Consider the following 13,276-nt stretch of genomic DNA (forward strand, 5'->3'; position numbering starts at 1 on the left):
AGAAGTAGAAGTAGACCGACAAGGAGGAGGTTGGGCTGGCCCACCCCTGCCAGATATGGCTACCATATTCGTGCTGAACCAGGATGCCGAAAAGGGAAGTAACCAACATCCGCAGCACAGAGTAGAGCCCGGGGAAGGAAGCACCCAGTAATACAGAAAATGTATGGGCCACAGATTGCACCATAGGGCCCAGCACGTGGGTACTAAAAATACACGCCCAAAACCGAGGTAAAGTGGCTGCATGTTGCACACTAAGGAGGGTGGAAACAAAACCACAGCATCCAGGAATGCGACCGCATTTGGAGGGTACAGGTAGGTCCTCAACCTGTAAGGTAGACATGAGGCTGTGTAGTGCAGAGATACGACCAGACCGGTGCAATGGGTACAGCATCTGGAGATGGCCGAGGTACTAGGTCTAAGATTAGAGCGAAGGGTCCACATGGAGCACCCTAGGACCAGAGAAGTGCAACGGCTGCCACGTTAGCTATGGCACCTATATTTCGCTCGGGAAGGGAAAAATAGGGCCACACGGTACCACAAGGAACGACAGGTGCACACCACAACAAGGTAAGTGCAATGGCAACTGAAGAATGCCCTCTATTTCACCTAAAAAGAGGGAAATAGGGCCGCATGGCACACCATAGAGCCCGACAGGTGTAACGGCTGCAGCATCAGAGACGGTGCAGGAACTCACCTAAGAAGGGAGTAAGATGGTTGTTTGGTGCACTCTAGATGAGGTTGCAGTGGCAACAGCACTACAAAGTGGCCTCAATATCTCGTCCAGTAAGGGAGAAATAGTGCCGCAAGGTACACCATAAGGCCAGACAGAAGCAACGGCAACAGCTCCTGGAGATAGAGAGGTTAAATAAAAATGAAGGGCACAAGGTGGCAGCCTGGTGCCCACTAGAACCAAACAGAGGCAATTGCACAGCAATTGAGAGTGGCCTCTATATCTCGCCGGGAAGGGAGAAATAGTGCCGCACGGAACAATAGAGCCCGCCAGGGATACTGGATACAGCATCAGGAGATGGTGTAGGGACTCTACCCATGAAGGGAGCAAGGTGGCTGGAAACAGACAGGTGCAATTGCTACGGCAATTGAAGGCGGCCTGTGTATCTCGCCCGGCAGGGGGAAATAGTGACGCATGGAACACCTAACCAGTCAGCAGGAGCTCTACCTATGAAAGTAACAGGGCAGCTGGAAACAGACAGATGTAATCGCCACGGCATAGAAGCCGGCCTGTATTCTCTGGTACAGGCATTACAAAAGAACCTTTAGAGGCCGAGAAGGGGAGCCAACCCTACAAGTGGCGTTTGCCTGAATTATCAGCTTGCCTAAAACATAGCCCCTGGATAGGGGCCAGGAAGGTCTGTCGTGCACAGCCTACGAGGGCGTACATACCAGAGACACCGCGTAGGTGTCCCAGTTGCTAAGCACGGTGACGGCTGCCTTACCTGTGCGGTAATTACCTGTGCAGGCAGGAGGGCGCCATCTGAAAGTCCACTAGAGGGGCACCAAACCTGGTAGGGTAGGTACCACCATGCACGTTTGACTTGACCACGCAGAGGGATTCTGCACGGTGGAAGACCGCCTGATGCTCTGTTCCGAGGGAATCGGTGCAGAGGTGTCCCCAGAGGCAACTGACAGAGAAGGCTTCGTCACCAGCCTCCGGCCTGTCCTGGGGGACCCGAGGATGCCGGGGAGGGGTGGAAGCTAGTTGAGACCACCCAAGGGTGGTCCATGGGCTACTCCTTGCGTGACCCTGTATCTTAGCGTGCGCGTGGCTCAGGGGGGGGGAAGGAGACCGCAATTTGTAGGTAGCGCTCCAGCCATGGAGAGAGCCCATTCGCGGGGGGGGGCCTTACAACGTGGAAACCTCCGTAGACAACGGACGCACGAAAATCGTGGCGATCCGATACGGAGGCTGGGAGAGGAGGCCCCATAGAGCAGCAGGGCTGACCTATCTAACCCCGGAAACAACAGTTCCCAAGAGGTGCTGCAGCAGCTATATAGTAGGCAGGACTGCAGGAGAATGCAGCAATAGAGAGGGGAGAGAGGGAAGGGGCCTGTGGAGCAATTCAGCCAGAGGCTGCCTACCGGACCCCAGGAGTTATGCAGCGCACCCAGCGCAGAAGCTGGTGACCGGAGATAGCAGGAGCCGGCGACCGGAGAAAGAAGGAGCCGACAGCCGGAGAAAGAACCGCCCCTCAGAGAGAGAGCAGAGAACCTGGGGCCGGCTTGGCAGGCAGAAGAGGCCCCTCCCAGGCTCCCCCCACGGAGGGGAGGAGACGGAGTAAGCCCGGGAAGAGAAGAAAGTGGGCGGGGAGTTGCGGCCTAGTAGGCCCGAAAAGCCGGGGACTAAAGTAATGGAGCGCGGCCGGGAGCGAACGGCCGCGACCGCGATAGTGCCCCAGAATTGCCGCGACGAACGGGGGCCAGGTGGGGGAGAGAGCTGAGGAAGAGACCCCCAGGGAGAGAAAAAAACGGAAGGCCAGGGGTTTCAGGGCCCAGGATACAGCTGAGAGAAAAAACCCACAAGCTATGTAGCAGAGGCAAGGCAGCTTATCAGAGGCAAGGCATTGTCCCACACAGCAATCCGGGTAGGGAACATGAGGGGGGAACGCGTCCAGGCCCGGGAAGGAGGGTGGGATCCCTAATGTAACATACTCACCCTCAGACGTCTTCAGGCGGGAACCGTGGGACTGCCGGAATTCCACTGCGGAAGCAGATTTGGGGACTGGGTGGCTGCCAGGTACCTGAGTACGCGCCCGCAGGGGGGCAACTAAAGTGGAACACGATGGAGCCACCCCTGCCGCAGGCCGAAACCTGCAGAGAAAGAAAAAATGATTAAAGAAAAAAGTAGCAGGATGACCTGCACAAAAAAGCAGGTCAGGTCTGCCTCCTATGGACACTAGAACAAAACTGAGCTGCCTAGTGTCTGTGGAGAGGGTATAGCCCAACGGGGAGGAGCCAACACTTTTTAGGTCTAGTGTCGCCTCCTAGTGGTAGTTGGACATATACCCATGGTGCTGTGTCCCCCAATGCCATGCAGGAGAAAGGTCCTTACCAGTTATGGGAAATAGACAGCTGCTGCAGAGCCGGCTATTTCCCATGACTGGGGAAGACCAGGTCCCTCCGAGTCATGGGATTTAGTCCCAACCATCATAGAACACACACTACACAAGAGTGAAGCGGTTACCCATAGCAACCAATCAGGAGGCTGCTTTATAGACCATTCAATTTATTAGCTGCGGCTGCAATACAGGTTTGCGCATGTGCAGTAGTCCAGAGCGGCACCGCGGCCATAGTGAGTTTGGGCAAATTGAGGGCGACGCTTGCAGACAATCGGACACAAAGTCACGTGTTTCCAACAGACACCATCGGGAATTGGGCGGAAGTGGCCCGGCAGAGGGGAAGATTACATCCGGGGAATGAGTCGGTGATGGTTGAGTGAGTGGTCAGTGTATGTATTGTGCTGTGTATCACATCTTGCATTGCACGGTATCCGGTGGAGCAGTCCGGGAGGGTGCTGAGCTAGTTGTGTCCGGAACCTCCTGCTGCAGCAGCAGCTTCTACTCCACTGCTGCAAGATTCAGTTATGTGTCATCGCTCATTACACAGGACCTATCTTCTGTATCACACCTTCCTCTATACACATCCCTTCCTATATAGTGCGTGGGGGAGATTTTTAGGCAAAATAAAAACTGTATTTGTTGCCCATAGCAACCAGTCACAACTTGGCTGTCACCAGAGAGACCGTTCACATTTCCCCCACAGCCTCTGTCAGGTGTATAAGTAACAGTCTGACTGTCCGACCATTGGGACCCCCAGCAATCATGAGTTTAGGTGTCTGATTGGAATGGAGCGGGGTGCGCATGTGTCCATTCACTTCTATGGAATGGATGCCAGCGCTCAGGGCAGAGTGCAGGACGCACAGACACTACCAGCCCATTCTCATGGGGACCCAAAGTTCTCGTGACCACAGTCAGACCCCCAGCAATCAAACACTTATCCTGTGGATAGGGAATAAGTGCTATTCGTGGCACAACCCCTTTAATTGCTACTATTTGGGGATAAATAACATGTATTGGGTGAAATGAAAACACTGCAATTCCACCATTATTTTTAGAATCTAGTTTTATGGCGTTTACTGTGCAGTAAAAATAACACATTAACTTTATTCTGCAGGTCAGAATGATTACAGAGATACAAAATGTATCGTTTTTATTATGTTATACTACTTTTATACAACTTGCTTTTTGTCTGACACCCATAACTTTTTTTTTTTTTTCTGTTGATGGAGCTGCTGCCTTTTGTGGGGCGAGCCGTAGTGGTGCACGGACTTCTTAAATATGTCGTATACCGAGCATGTAAGGCCCCTTTCACACGGGCGAGTATTCCGCGCGGATGCGATGCGTGAGGTGAACGCATTGCACCCGCACTGAATCCCGACCCATTCATTTCTATGGGGCTGTGCACACGAGCGGTGATTTTCACGCATCACTTGTGCGTTGCGTGAAAATCGGAGCATGCTCCTCTTTGTGCGTTTTTCACGTAACGCAGGCCCCATTGAAATGAATGGGGTTGCGTAAAAATCCCAAGCAAGTGCGGATGCGGTGCGATTTTCACACACTGTTGCTAGGAGACGATCGGGATGGAGACCCGATCATTATTATTTTCCCTTATAACATGGTTATAAGGGAAAATAATAGCATTCTGAATACAGAATGCATAGTACAATAGGGCTGGAGGGGTTAAAATAAAAAAATAAAAAAAATTAAACTCACCTTAGTCCACTTGATCGCGCAGCCGGCATCTCCTCTGTCTCCTTCTTTGCTGATTGCAGGAAAAGGACCTGTGGTGACGTCACTCCGGTCATCACATGATCTTTTACCATGGATCATGTGATGGACCATGTGATGACCGGAGTGACGTCACCACAGGTCCTTTTCCTGCAATCAGCAAAGAAGGAGACAGAAGAGAAGCCGGGCTGCACGATCAAGTGGACTAAGGGGAGTTTAATTAGTTAAATTATTTTTTTTAACCCCTCCAGCGCTATTTTACTTTGCATTCTGTATTCAGAATGCTATTATTTTCCCTTATAACCATGTTATAAGGGAAAATAATACAATCCAAGCCCGAACTTCTGTGAACAATGTTTTGCACTCGCGCGGAAAAATCGCGCATGTTCCCGCAACGCCCGTGTGAAAGAGGCCTAAGGGTCCACATGGATTAAAATCCTATCTGTATTTCCACAACAGAAAGCCTAGGCTGTACCCTCAGATTTCTGCTGTGTATGCGCTGTAAGTGTGCAGCAGATTTGCTTGAGGATTAGCACCACTGTCATTTAGGCCTCATGCACACGACCGTTGTGTGCGTCCGTTCCGTCATTTTTCACAGTTTAGCGGAGGTCCCATTAATTTCTATGGAGCTGTGAAAAAAAACTGATAGTCCTCCGTTTTTTCTCTGCGTCCGTGATTCCAGTCCGTCAAAAAAATATAACCTGTCCTATTCTTGTCAGTGGAAAACGGAGGACGGACCCATCCAAGTCAATGGGTCCGTCAAAAAAAACTGATGCACAACTGGTATGTCATCCGTGTCCGCGTCCGTGTCCGTTTTTTTCTACAAGACCTTGGTGCAATAAAATTACACTTTTCATTAACTTTCTTTTTTTTCCTCCTGTCAGACAAAAAAAAAGGAAGACACAAGGAAACACAACTGAAGCAAAATCGGACACGGACCACTGAAGCCAAATCACTGACAGTGAAAAAACACTGTCGTGTGCATGAGGCCTTAGTAGGGTTAGGGCTCATTCACACGATTGTGTGCAGTCTGGGAAACACTCCCTAAGTGTCGACCATGTTTCCTGGACCGACACCAGCTCATCTGACCTGAACTCTCTGCATCATAGTGCGTTTTGATGCAATCAAGTTCTTATGTGACCACGGGTCTGTAGTACTGTACTCATATGATGATGTGAACACAGTACAATAGAGCTATGGTCAGATGAGCTGCCCTTGTTCAGGAAGATGCAGCTCACATATGGTCTGTGTTTCCCGCTTTTAGCTTTTTTTTTTTTTTATGGTTATGTGGACCCAGTGAGACCCATCAGCCTTTCATGAAGGGGTTTCCGAGACGTTTATACAGATGACCTATCCTCTGGATAGGTCATCAGTATCTGATCAGTGGGAGTCCGACACCCGGGACCTCCACCGATCAGCTGTCTCTTGTGAGAGCTGCGGCCTTCTCTCTGCTTTTCCTAGGCCAGTGACGACACGTTCATCTGTCACGTGGCCTAGGCAATAGGGTTGTAGCGGGTATCGAATTATCGATACCCAATCCATGCTTTTGTACCGGTATTGATTCAATACCAGGATTTGACATTTACCGATACTAGGCTGCGCTACTGCGCAGCCTAGTATAAGAGAACATGACGTGCGCTGCTCTCAGTGCGCCCATGTTGTTCTCAGCAGCACAGGGGAGAAGGAGTCTCTCCTCCCCTGTGCCACCGCTGCCACCAATGAGGAGAAATAGGGGCAGAGGAGGGGAGTGGCTGTGGCCACTACTCCATCATTGAAGATAAGTAACTCAATAATACAAATACAGGAGGCGGGTGACGGCGGCAGAATCACATTGCCGCCACCCGGCCTCTATGAGAGGGCGCTGCGATCCGCAGCAGTTAACCCCCTCATGTGCCGCACCTAAGGGGTTAACTGCTGTGGATCGGGTTTCGGCTATGTGATTCTGCCGCCGGCACCCGCTTCCTGTATTTGTGTTAAAAGGTTACTTATCTTCATTGATGGCGCAGTGCGCGCCCTTCCCCCAGTACTAAAAACATTGGTGGCGCAGTGCGCCCAGCCCCCCCAGTATTATAATCATTTGTGGCAGTGGCCATAAGGTCCCCTCTCCCCTCCTCCTCATTGGTGGTGCAGTGGCAGCTTCTGATCGGAGCCCTAGCAGTGTAATCCTGGGGCTCCGATCGGTTACCATGGTAGCCAGGATGCTACTGATGCCCTGGCTGCCATGGTAATCTCCCTGTTGCTGTGTGTACTATGCACAGGGCAGCAGGGAGAGTGTGAAGTCCTATTCGCCCTAATAGAGCTCTATCAGGGTGAAAAGGATAAGGGATGAAAAGATCCCAGGTTCTAGCCCCTAAGAGGGGAAATAGTTATTAAATAAAAAGTAAAAAACAAAATGAAAAAAACACCAAAATATTAAAGTTTAAATCACCCCCTTTCCCAATTTTACATCTAAAGTATATAAGCAATAAATAAATAAACATATTACATATCGCCACGCCCAAAAAAGTGTTAACTATTAAATATTTAAAACAAATATCTTCTATGCGGTGAATGCCGTAACAGAAAAATAAAATAATAATTCGCCATTTTTTCACCTTGTTCCCACAAAAAATAAGATCGGACTGTTCGATTATGGGTTGGACGTTCCATAAAATGCGGAATGCACGCTGCACGTTTTATTTTTTTCGTGTGGTATCAAATCGTATCGAGTATCGCAATACTTTTTTATGGAATCGAAATCGAATGAAAATTTTGGTATCGCAACAACCCTACTAGGCACAGCTCAGCCCCTTTGAAATGAATGTGCTTGGTATTGTGCTCAGCCCCAGCCGCTATACAGTGTACAGAAAGCAGCAAGAATGGAGAAGGCAGCAGTGCCCACAGGAGGACCGGTGCCTTCTCCAACAGCTAATCGGCGCATAGGTCAGAAAATCCCTTTTACGTAATCCCAATTTGCCTACAGAAATGTTTCCAATATACTTACCGTCTCTAAGTTGTATGTATCGTCAGATCTGGAACATGGTCACGTGATGCAATTTAAGAAATCCTACATCCACTGATACCATGTCCTTCAGTGTGATTCCAGGTTTCCAGTCTGGTCTATGGAAAGGGATATCACGTCCACCTTCCAGGACAGAGAACGTGCTGTGGACGAGGCCAGAACCATTTGTCTCCCTGGAACATGCGCAGATAAGATGGATTTAGGAGTTTGCACATGCCCCAGGGAGATGAAGAGGTCTGGCCTGTTCTACAGCACCTCCCTGTCTTGGGCTATGGACTGGTAAAGAATGTGACGTTAGCGGATGCAGGAGTTTGCAGAGGAACATCACGTGACTGGGTTCCAGAGCAGCCGATCCACACACCTTTGAGATGGTAAGTATACTGGAAACTTTCTTCTGCAGGTAAGTTAGGATTTATTAAAGTGGGGCGATGGGTCCCACTCTATCCCGGAACATCCCTATAAAAGCAGTAAAGCATAAGGAAAAACGATGTTAATTTGGAGTTGCTGTAATTGTCCTGACCCATACAATAAAGGTAGCACAATCACCGGGAAAGCGGTAAAAACAAAACCCCAAAACAATGGTGGAATTAGCCAAGTGGTTGGTCCTACTTAGTGATTGACATCTATCTCAGGTCTTGAAGGCCTATTATGTTTATGTTCTATTATTTGATCTCTGGGTTGCACCTTTTTTTAATAGCATAGAAGTGGCATAAAAGCAATGATAAATCTACCCAAAGTCTTTCAACTCTACCGTCTGTAAAGTTTCAAATGACGCTTCTGTTTTCTTAGTAAGTGCTTGACAGAGGAGGCAGAGTTACAGAAATGGCCAAGCGGTCTGTGCTCCGCTGTTTCCGTAACTTTCACAGCAGTCAATGGGAGCTATGCAGACAGGGTAGCACCGCAAACTAAGCCTTTTCCCGTTACAGCACTCCAGCTTCCCTGGTTAGCGCTTACTACAGTGGCTGAGATGGGACAACCCCTTGAAAGGTAGTTTAGTACATGTACATTCATATATTGCACGTCATCCAACTAAGTAATGTATAGTGATGATGGGTTGAAATGACTGAACAGACACTTCATTGTAAGTACTTGGTTTTAAACTGCTGATGTTATCACTGGTTCAGGCTAAGGAACCCTGCTTTCTCACATGGCAATCATATCACGCTGCTAGGCACTGTAGATGCAGCCGGCTGTGGCAGATTTTTATATTATATATATATATATATATGTGTGTGTGTGTGTGTGAATATAGAGCAGTAGATGTGTGTATGGCTGCTATAAAGTATAGTTTAGTGCTTGTAAATCAGAACTTTTCCTAACTTTTCTTTTCCTCATAGTCTCTTTTGCAAGACAATGGTCCTCTCCCTGTCTGATCCACAAATCATGGACAACGACACGAACAGGATGACAGAGAGCGTACTTCACATCAGCCTAGATATGATCTTCCTGCTAATAGGAGAGGTAAGGAGTTCTGGCAGTGATGTCACATCACTATCTATTATCCCCTTAAAGGGGTTGTCCTACAAAAATATTCTACAGTTTTCAAACCAGCACCTGGATCTGAATACCTTTGTAACTGCATGTAATTAAAAATGTAGCATACCTACTGAGTTATTCAATAAAATATATCTGTATAGCGCCACCTCTCTTTGTTTTTTAACCCCTTTCCGACTGCCCACTGTGTATATACGTCCTATCTGCACATGCTCCGTGCAGATAGCACGTATATACATGTGCAGGCAGCGCTTTAATCCCAGCGCTGATCAGCGACGGGATTAAAGCTCCTGCTCCTGCAATCTAGCAGGAGCAGGTCGGCTCCCGGCTGACAGACACAGCAGGGACCCTGAGGAGAAGACAGAAGCAGTTTATTACCGCTTCTGCCTTCTCCTGTGCCTGCAGGAGAGCGCTGAACGAGCACATGGTGGAGGGAGCAGGAAGCCGCAGAGCTGCTTCATCTTTTAGTCCTGGCGGTCACGTGACCGCCTGGGTGTCTGGAACAGGGGCAGGAGCAGAGCTGCAGGGTCTAAGGAGACCCTGATCAGCTCTGCCTGTGTGTCATACCCCCCACAAGGGGCTGTTTTCCCCTGTAACTGGGGCTCCTGTGGATGTCCCAGTTAGAGTGGAAACAGTGAAAATAAAAAAAGTCAGTGTCCTCCAGAGGTCTTTTAATGACTTCCTGGGGAATATAAGTAAAAAAATGATAATAAAAAATACAAATAAAAAAAAGTAAACATTATTTTTTTTTAAATGCAGTCGCTAACAGAAACCGTCACCATAGTCGCCCCGTTCTCTCAAACCTATACATGTTATATATGAAAACGATCATCACAAAATAGGGAACCCATTGCAATAATTAATTTTTGTTTCAGTTTTAATATTTAAGAAACAAAAAGTTATAATTAAAAAATATATACTTTTTAATAATAATTAGCAGTTTTCTTCCAAATGAAACCTAAAAAAACGAAAAAAAAAACATTCTAATAAAAAGTGCTACGTATCAAATAAAAAAAAATCGCAAACATTATTTTGGTAGTCAAACAAATAAAAAAGCTACAGTCACTAAACCACCACTTGCACAAAATCACAAAAAGTTGCCTGGACGTACAGGCCTTTTTTGGGCCCGGTCATGAAAGGGTTAATTTCTTTGTCTTGCTCAGTTTCAGCCTTTAACTGCCTCCTGAGCTGTGATAGGGAGAGCATGGACACACCCCCTGAGCTGCAGTAGAAAAGACACTCCCCTTGTGCTGTCTGCTTGATATAAATCTAGCAGAGCAATAAATGGGGAGATCTCTGAACCTATGTGAGGTATAGGGCTGGTTCTAGCTTTGTTAGAAAGAGACTGTTATGTACTACCCATAAGACGCACCTAGGTTTTAGAGGGGGACAATAAGAATTTTTTTTTTTTTCCGCTTATATCATTAAAGGACACAGACCATGGGTATAGCTGCTTGCTGCCACTAGGAGGCGACACTAGGCTGAAAACTGTTAGCTCCTCCCCCGCCAGCTATACCCCCTCTGGCCAGGAGAGAGCCTTCAGTTTTTAGCTTAGTGTCGTAGGAGGCAGACCCCTGTTTATTTTTATTTTCTCTTTTAGGTTGGGGGTCCAGGGCTACTAAGAGCTCTGCATCCCCGGGGGGGGGGGGGGGGCTGACCGGTGACGCTTATTCCACCGCTCTGCCCCCTACAAGAAGACAAAGTGGACAAGGAGGGCTTGACCTTCCTGCTCCCCCCAGCCATGGGGCCACCTATACCCGGCCTCCAACCCGGTCCCTGTCACTTGTGCCAAGGACTGAAGAGGTGGCCCCGTTGGTTCATATCTGTTGGGCGAAGAACACAGATGAAGACATGTCTGTCTGTGTTCCCAGAGATGCTTAGGGGCTGGACTCTCTATCTGGAAATCTCTCTGGTCAGCCCTCCCCCCTCATTTTCTGACCCTGGGAGACATCTCCCATTCATTCTTTGGCCTCAGCCGGGACCCCTTCTCCCCCGGATAGCGGCAGCGGGGGACGGGGCTTCGCGCCGTCGATCCATGCTTCGGCCGAGCTGCTGGAGGGGGGCGGGGCCTAATCTTCCCGCCGCCCTTTTCACCGCGCTTCCGTCTGCCTGCTCCGTTCGGAAGTGCATCGGCAGTGTGCGCATCTCCCACTTAGAGGATCGTCCTTCTCGCCTCAGACCACCACGCCGCCGCATCCTGCACCTGGGGACACGTTCTGACAAGGGTTACTCTGCTCCACTCTGGTAGGACCAGCGCTGCTCCCCTTCTCTATACCCCCTCTGGCTCCCTGCCTCCGGTCATGTCGGACCCAGCGGATCCTGCGCCCCAGGTCCTTGGTAGGGCTACCCATTATGCCTGCTCTTCATGCAATCTGAAGTTTCCTAGGGGTCAGACGAACCCCCTCTGCGCCTCATGCCAGGCCACCCAGAGCGTGCCACCTCAGTCGTAGTCCACTGACATGCACCCTGCTGCTGGAAGTATGGAGCCGGATTGGGCCAAATCCCTGTCCTGGGCGGTGACTGACCTGTCTAAGATCTCCCAATCCACCCTTTCCTTAATGGGTCGCTTGGTGGAGACGTCGTCACCTGCGCAACCTGCTCTCTCCCAGGGCGCACCATCCAGGAGCAGGCACCCCAGCAAGCGTCCCAGGCAGGAACGCCCCTCCTACTCGGATGCATCGCCTTCTCCTCCTCCTCCCCCCGGTTCGCTGTCCAGGGCGTCCTCGTTCGTTGGGGACCATTCGTCCGGAGGAGAACTCGCCGAGTCGGACACGGATCTAGATCCGGACTGCTCATCCCAGATGGCCGACTTAGTGGACAGTCTGGTTTCAGCAATCCGGGACACCTTTCAACTTCAAGAGGAGGGCCCCTCTTCCAGTCACCAGGGAGTTTCTTTCCTGCGTAGCAAACAGGCTCTCAAGTCATTCCCGGTACATGACGACTTTTCCCTTCTCACCGCTAAAGCATGGGAACAGCCGGGTTCACGTTTCCTGATCCCCAAGCGGCTGGACCTTCTTGTAAGTGGTCTTCCCCTCCAGAGGTGGATCCGCCGGTGGCTCGCTTGGCCAAGAATACCACTATTCCGGTTGCGGACGGCTCCTCTCTGCAGGACCCCATGGACCAGCTGGTCGAATCGCTGGCGAAGTTGGTTTTTTTCCTGCCACTGGTTCGGCACTCCATCCCATTTTCGCTTCGGCGTGGGTGGCTAAGGCGGTTTCCGAATGGGCCCTGTGCTTACATCAGAATTCAGATTCGGACCTTTCCCGCACAGACCTCCAGGCTCTGGCGGCCCAGATATCCCAGGCGGGGAAGTACCTTTGCGAGGCGGCCCTGGACGCGGGCTCCATGGTCGTGCGTTCCTCCGCCTTTGCCGTCTCTATTCGGCGGGAACTCTGGTTAAAGGCCTGGCAGGCCGATTCTTCCTCCAAGCGTTCCCTTCTCTCCCTTCCCTTCGCTGGTTCTCTTCTTTTTGGGCCCAAACTTGACAAAATCATTTCTGAGGCCACGGGTGGCAAAAGCACCCATCTTCCGCAGCCCAAACCCAAGCGTTCTTCTCGACCACGTCCTTCCGCGCCTCGCCAGTCCTTTCGCCGCTTCACAGGCACCCACCCGGCGGCTCCCTCGACCGCGAGGCAGCCCACCCAGGAGCAACGGCAGAAGCCTTCGTTCAAGCCCGCCTGGCGTTCCCGAGTGCAGCCTCAGCGCTCTTCCGCTGACAAGCAATGCCCTGCATGAAGGTGCGCCCCCACCTTCCTGGGTGGGGGGTCGGCTCCTTCATTTTCAGGAGGTTTGGCAGGCCCACATCTCAGACGCCTGGGAGCTCGAGGTGGTCACTTCGAGCTACAAGTTGGAGTTCAAATCCATGCCTCCAAACAGTTTTTTCTGTCCCGTCCCAGGAAGCCGTCTCGTGCGGGAGCCTTCTTTCAGGCGGAGTGATCTCCCCTGTTCCGGCGAGGAAGCGGTTTTCCGGTTTTTACTC

At 50.3% G+C, this 13,276-nt stretch overlaps 2 protein-coding genes across 8 annotated transcripts in view; both read left to right on the forward strand.

Annotated features, from left to right (window-relative positions):
- LOC121004097 (gastrula zinc finger protein XlCGF26.1-like) overlaps positions 1–13,276 on the forward strand; it is a 705,032-nt gene that overhangs the window by 677,822 nt on the left and 13,934 nt on the right. For 4 of the 7 annotated variants that reach the window (XM_040436187.1, XM_040436188.1, XM_040436192.1 and 1 more), the window contains exons 1-2: positions 3,372–3,450; positions 9,141–9,264. The exons of 1 other annotated variant lie outside the window; for it this stretch is intronic. In XM_040436187.1, coding sequence (XP_040292121.1) covers positions 3,443–3,450; positions 9,141–9,264 — 132 coding nt within the window. In that variant the 5' untranslated portion in view covers positions 3,372–3,442. Of the gene's footprint in view, positions 1–3,371; positions 3,464–3,496; positions 3,596–9,140; positions 9,265–13,276 lie in introns of those variants that run through there. 2 more of the 7 variants (XM_040436190.1, XM_040436191.1) reach the window with 2 other exon arrangements.
- The window catches only part of LOC121004114 (zinc finger protein 566-like), a 422,297-nt gene that overhangs the window by 160,728 nt on the left and 248,293 nt on the right, over positions 1–13,276 (forward strand). The gene's annotated exons all lie outside the window — the stretch shown is intronic.

The sequence above is a fragment of the Bufo bufo genome, chromosome 6, assembly GCF_905171765.1.
Source record: "Bufo bufo chromosome 6, aBufBuf1.1, whole genome shotgun sequence".
Classification (NCBI taxonomy): Eukaryota; Metazoa; Chordata; class Amphibia; order Anura; family Bufonidae; genus Bufo; species Bufo bufo.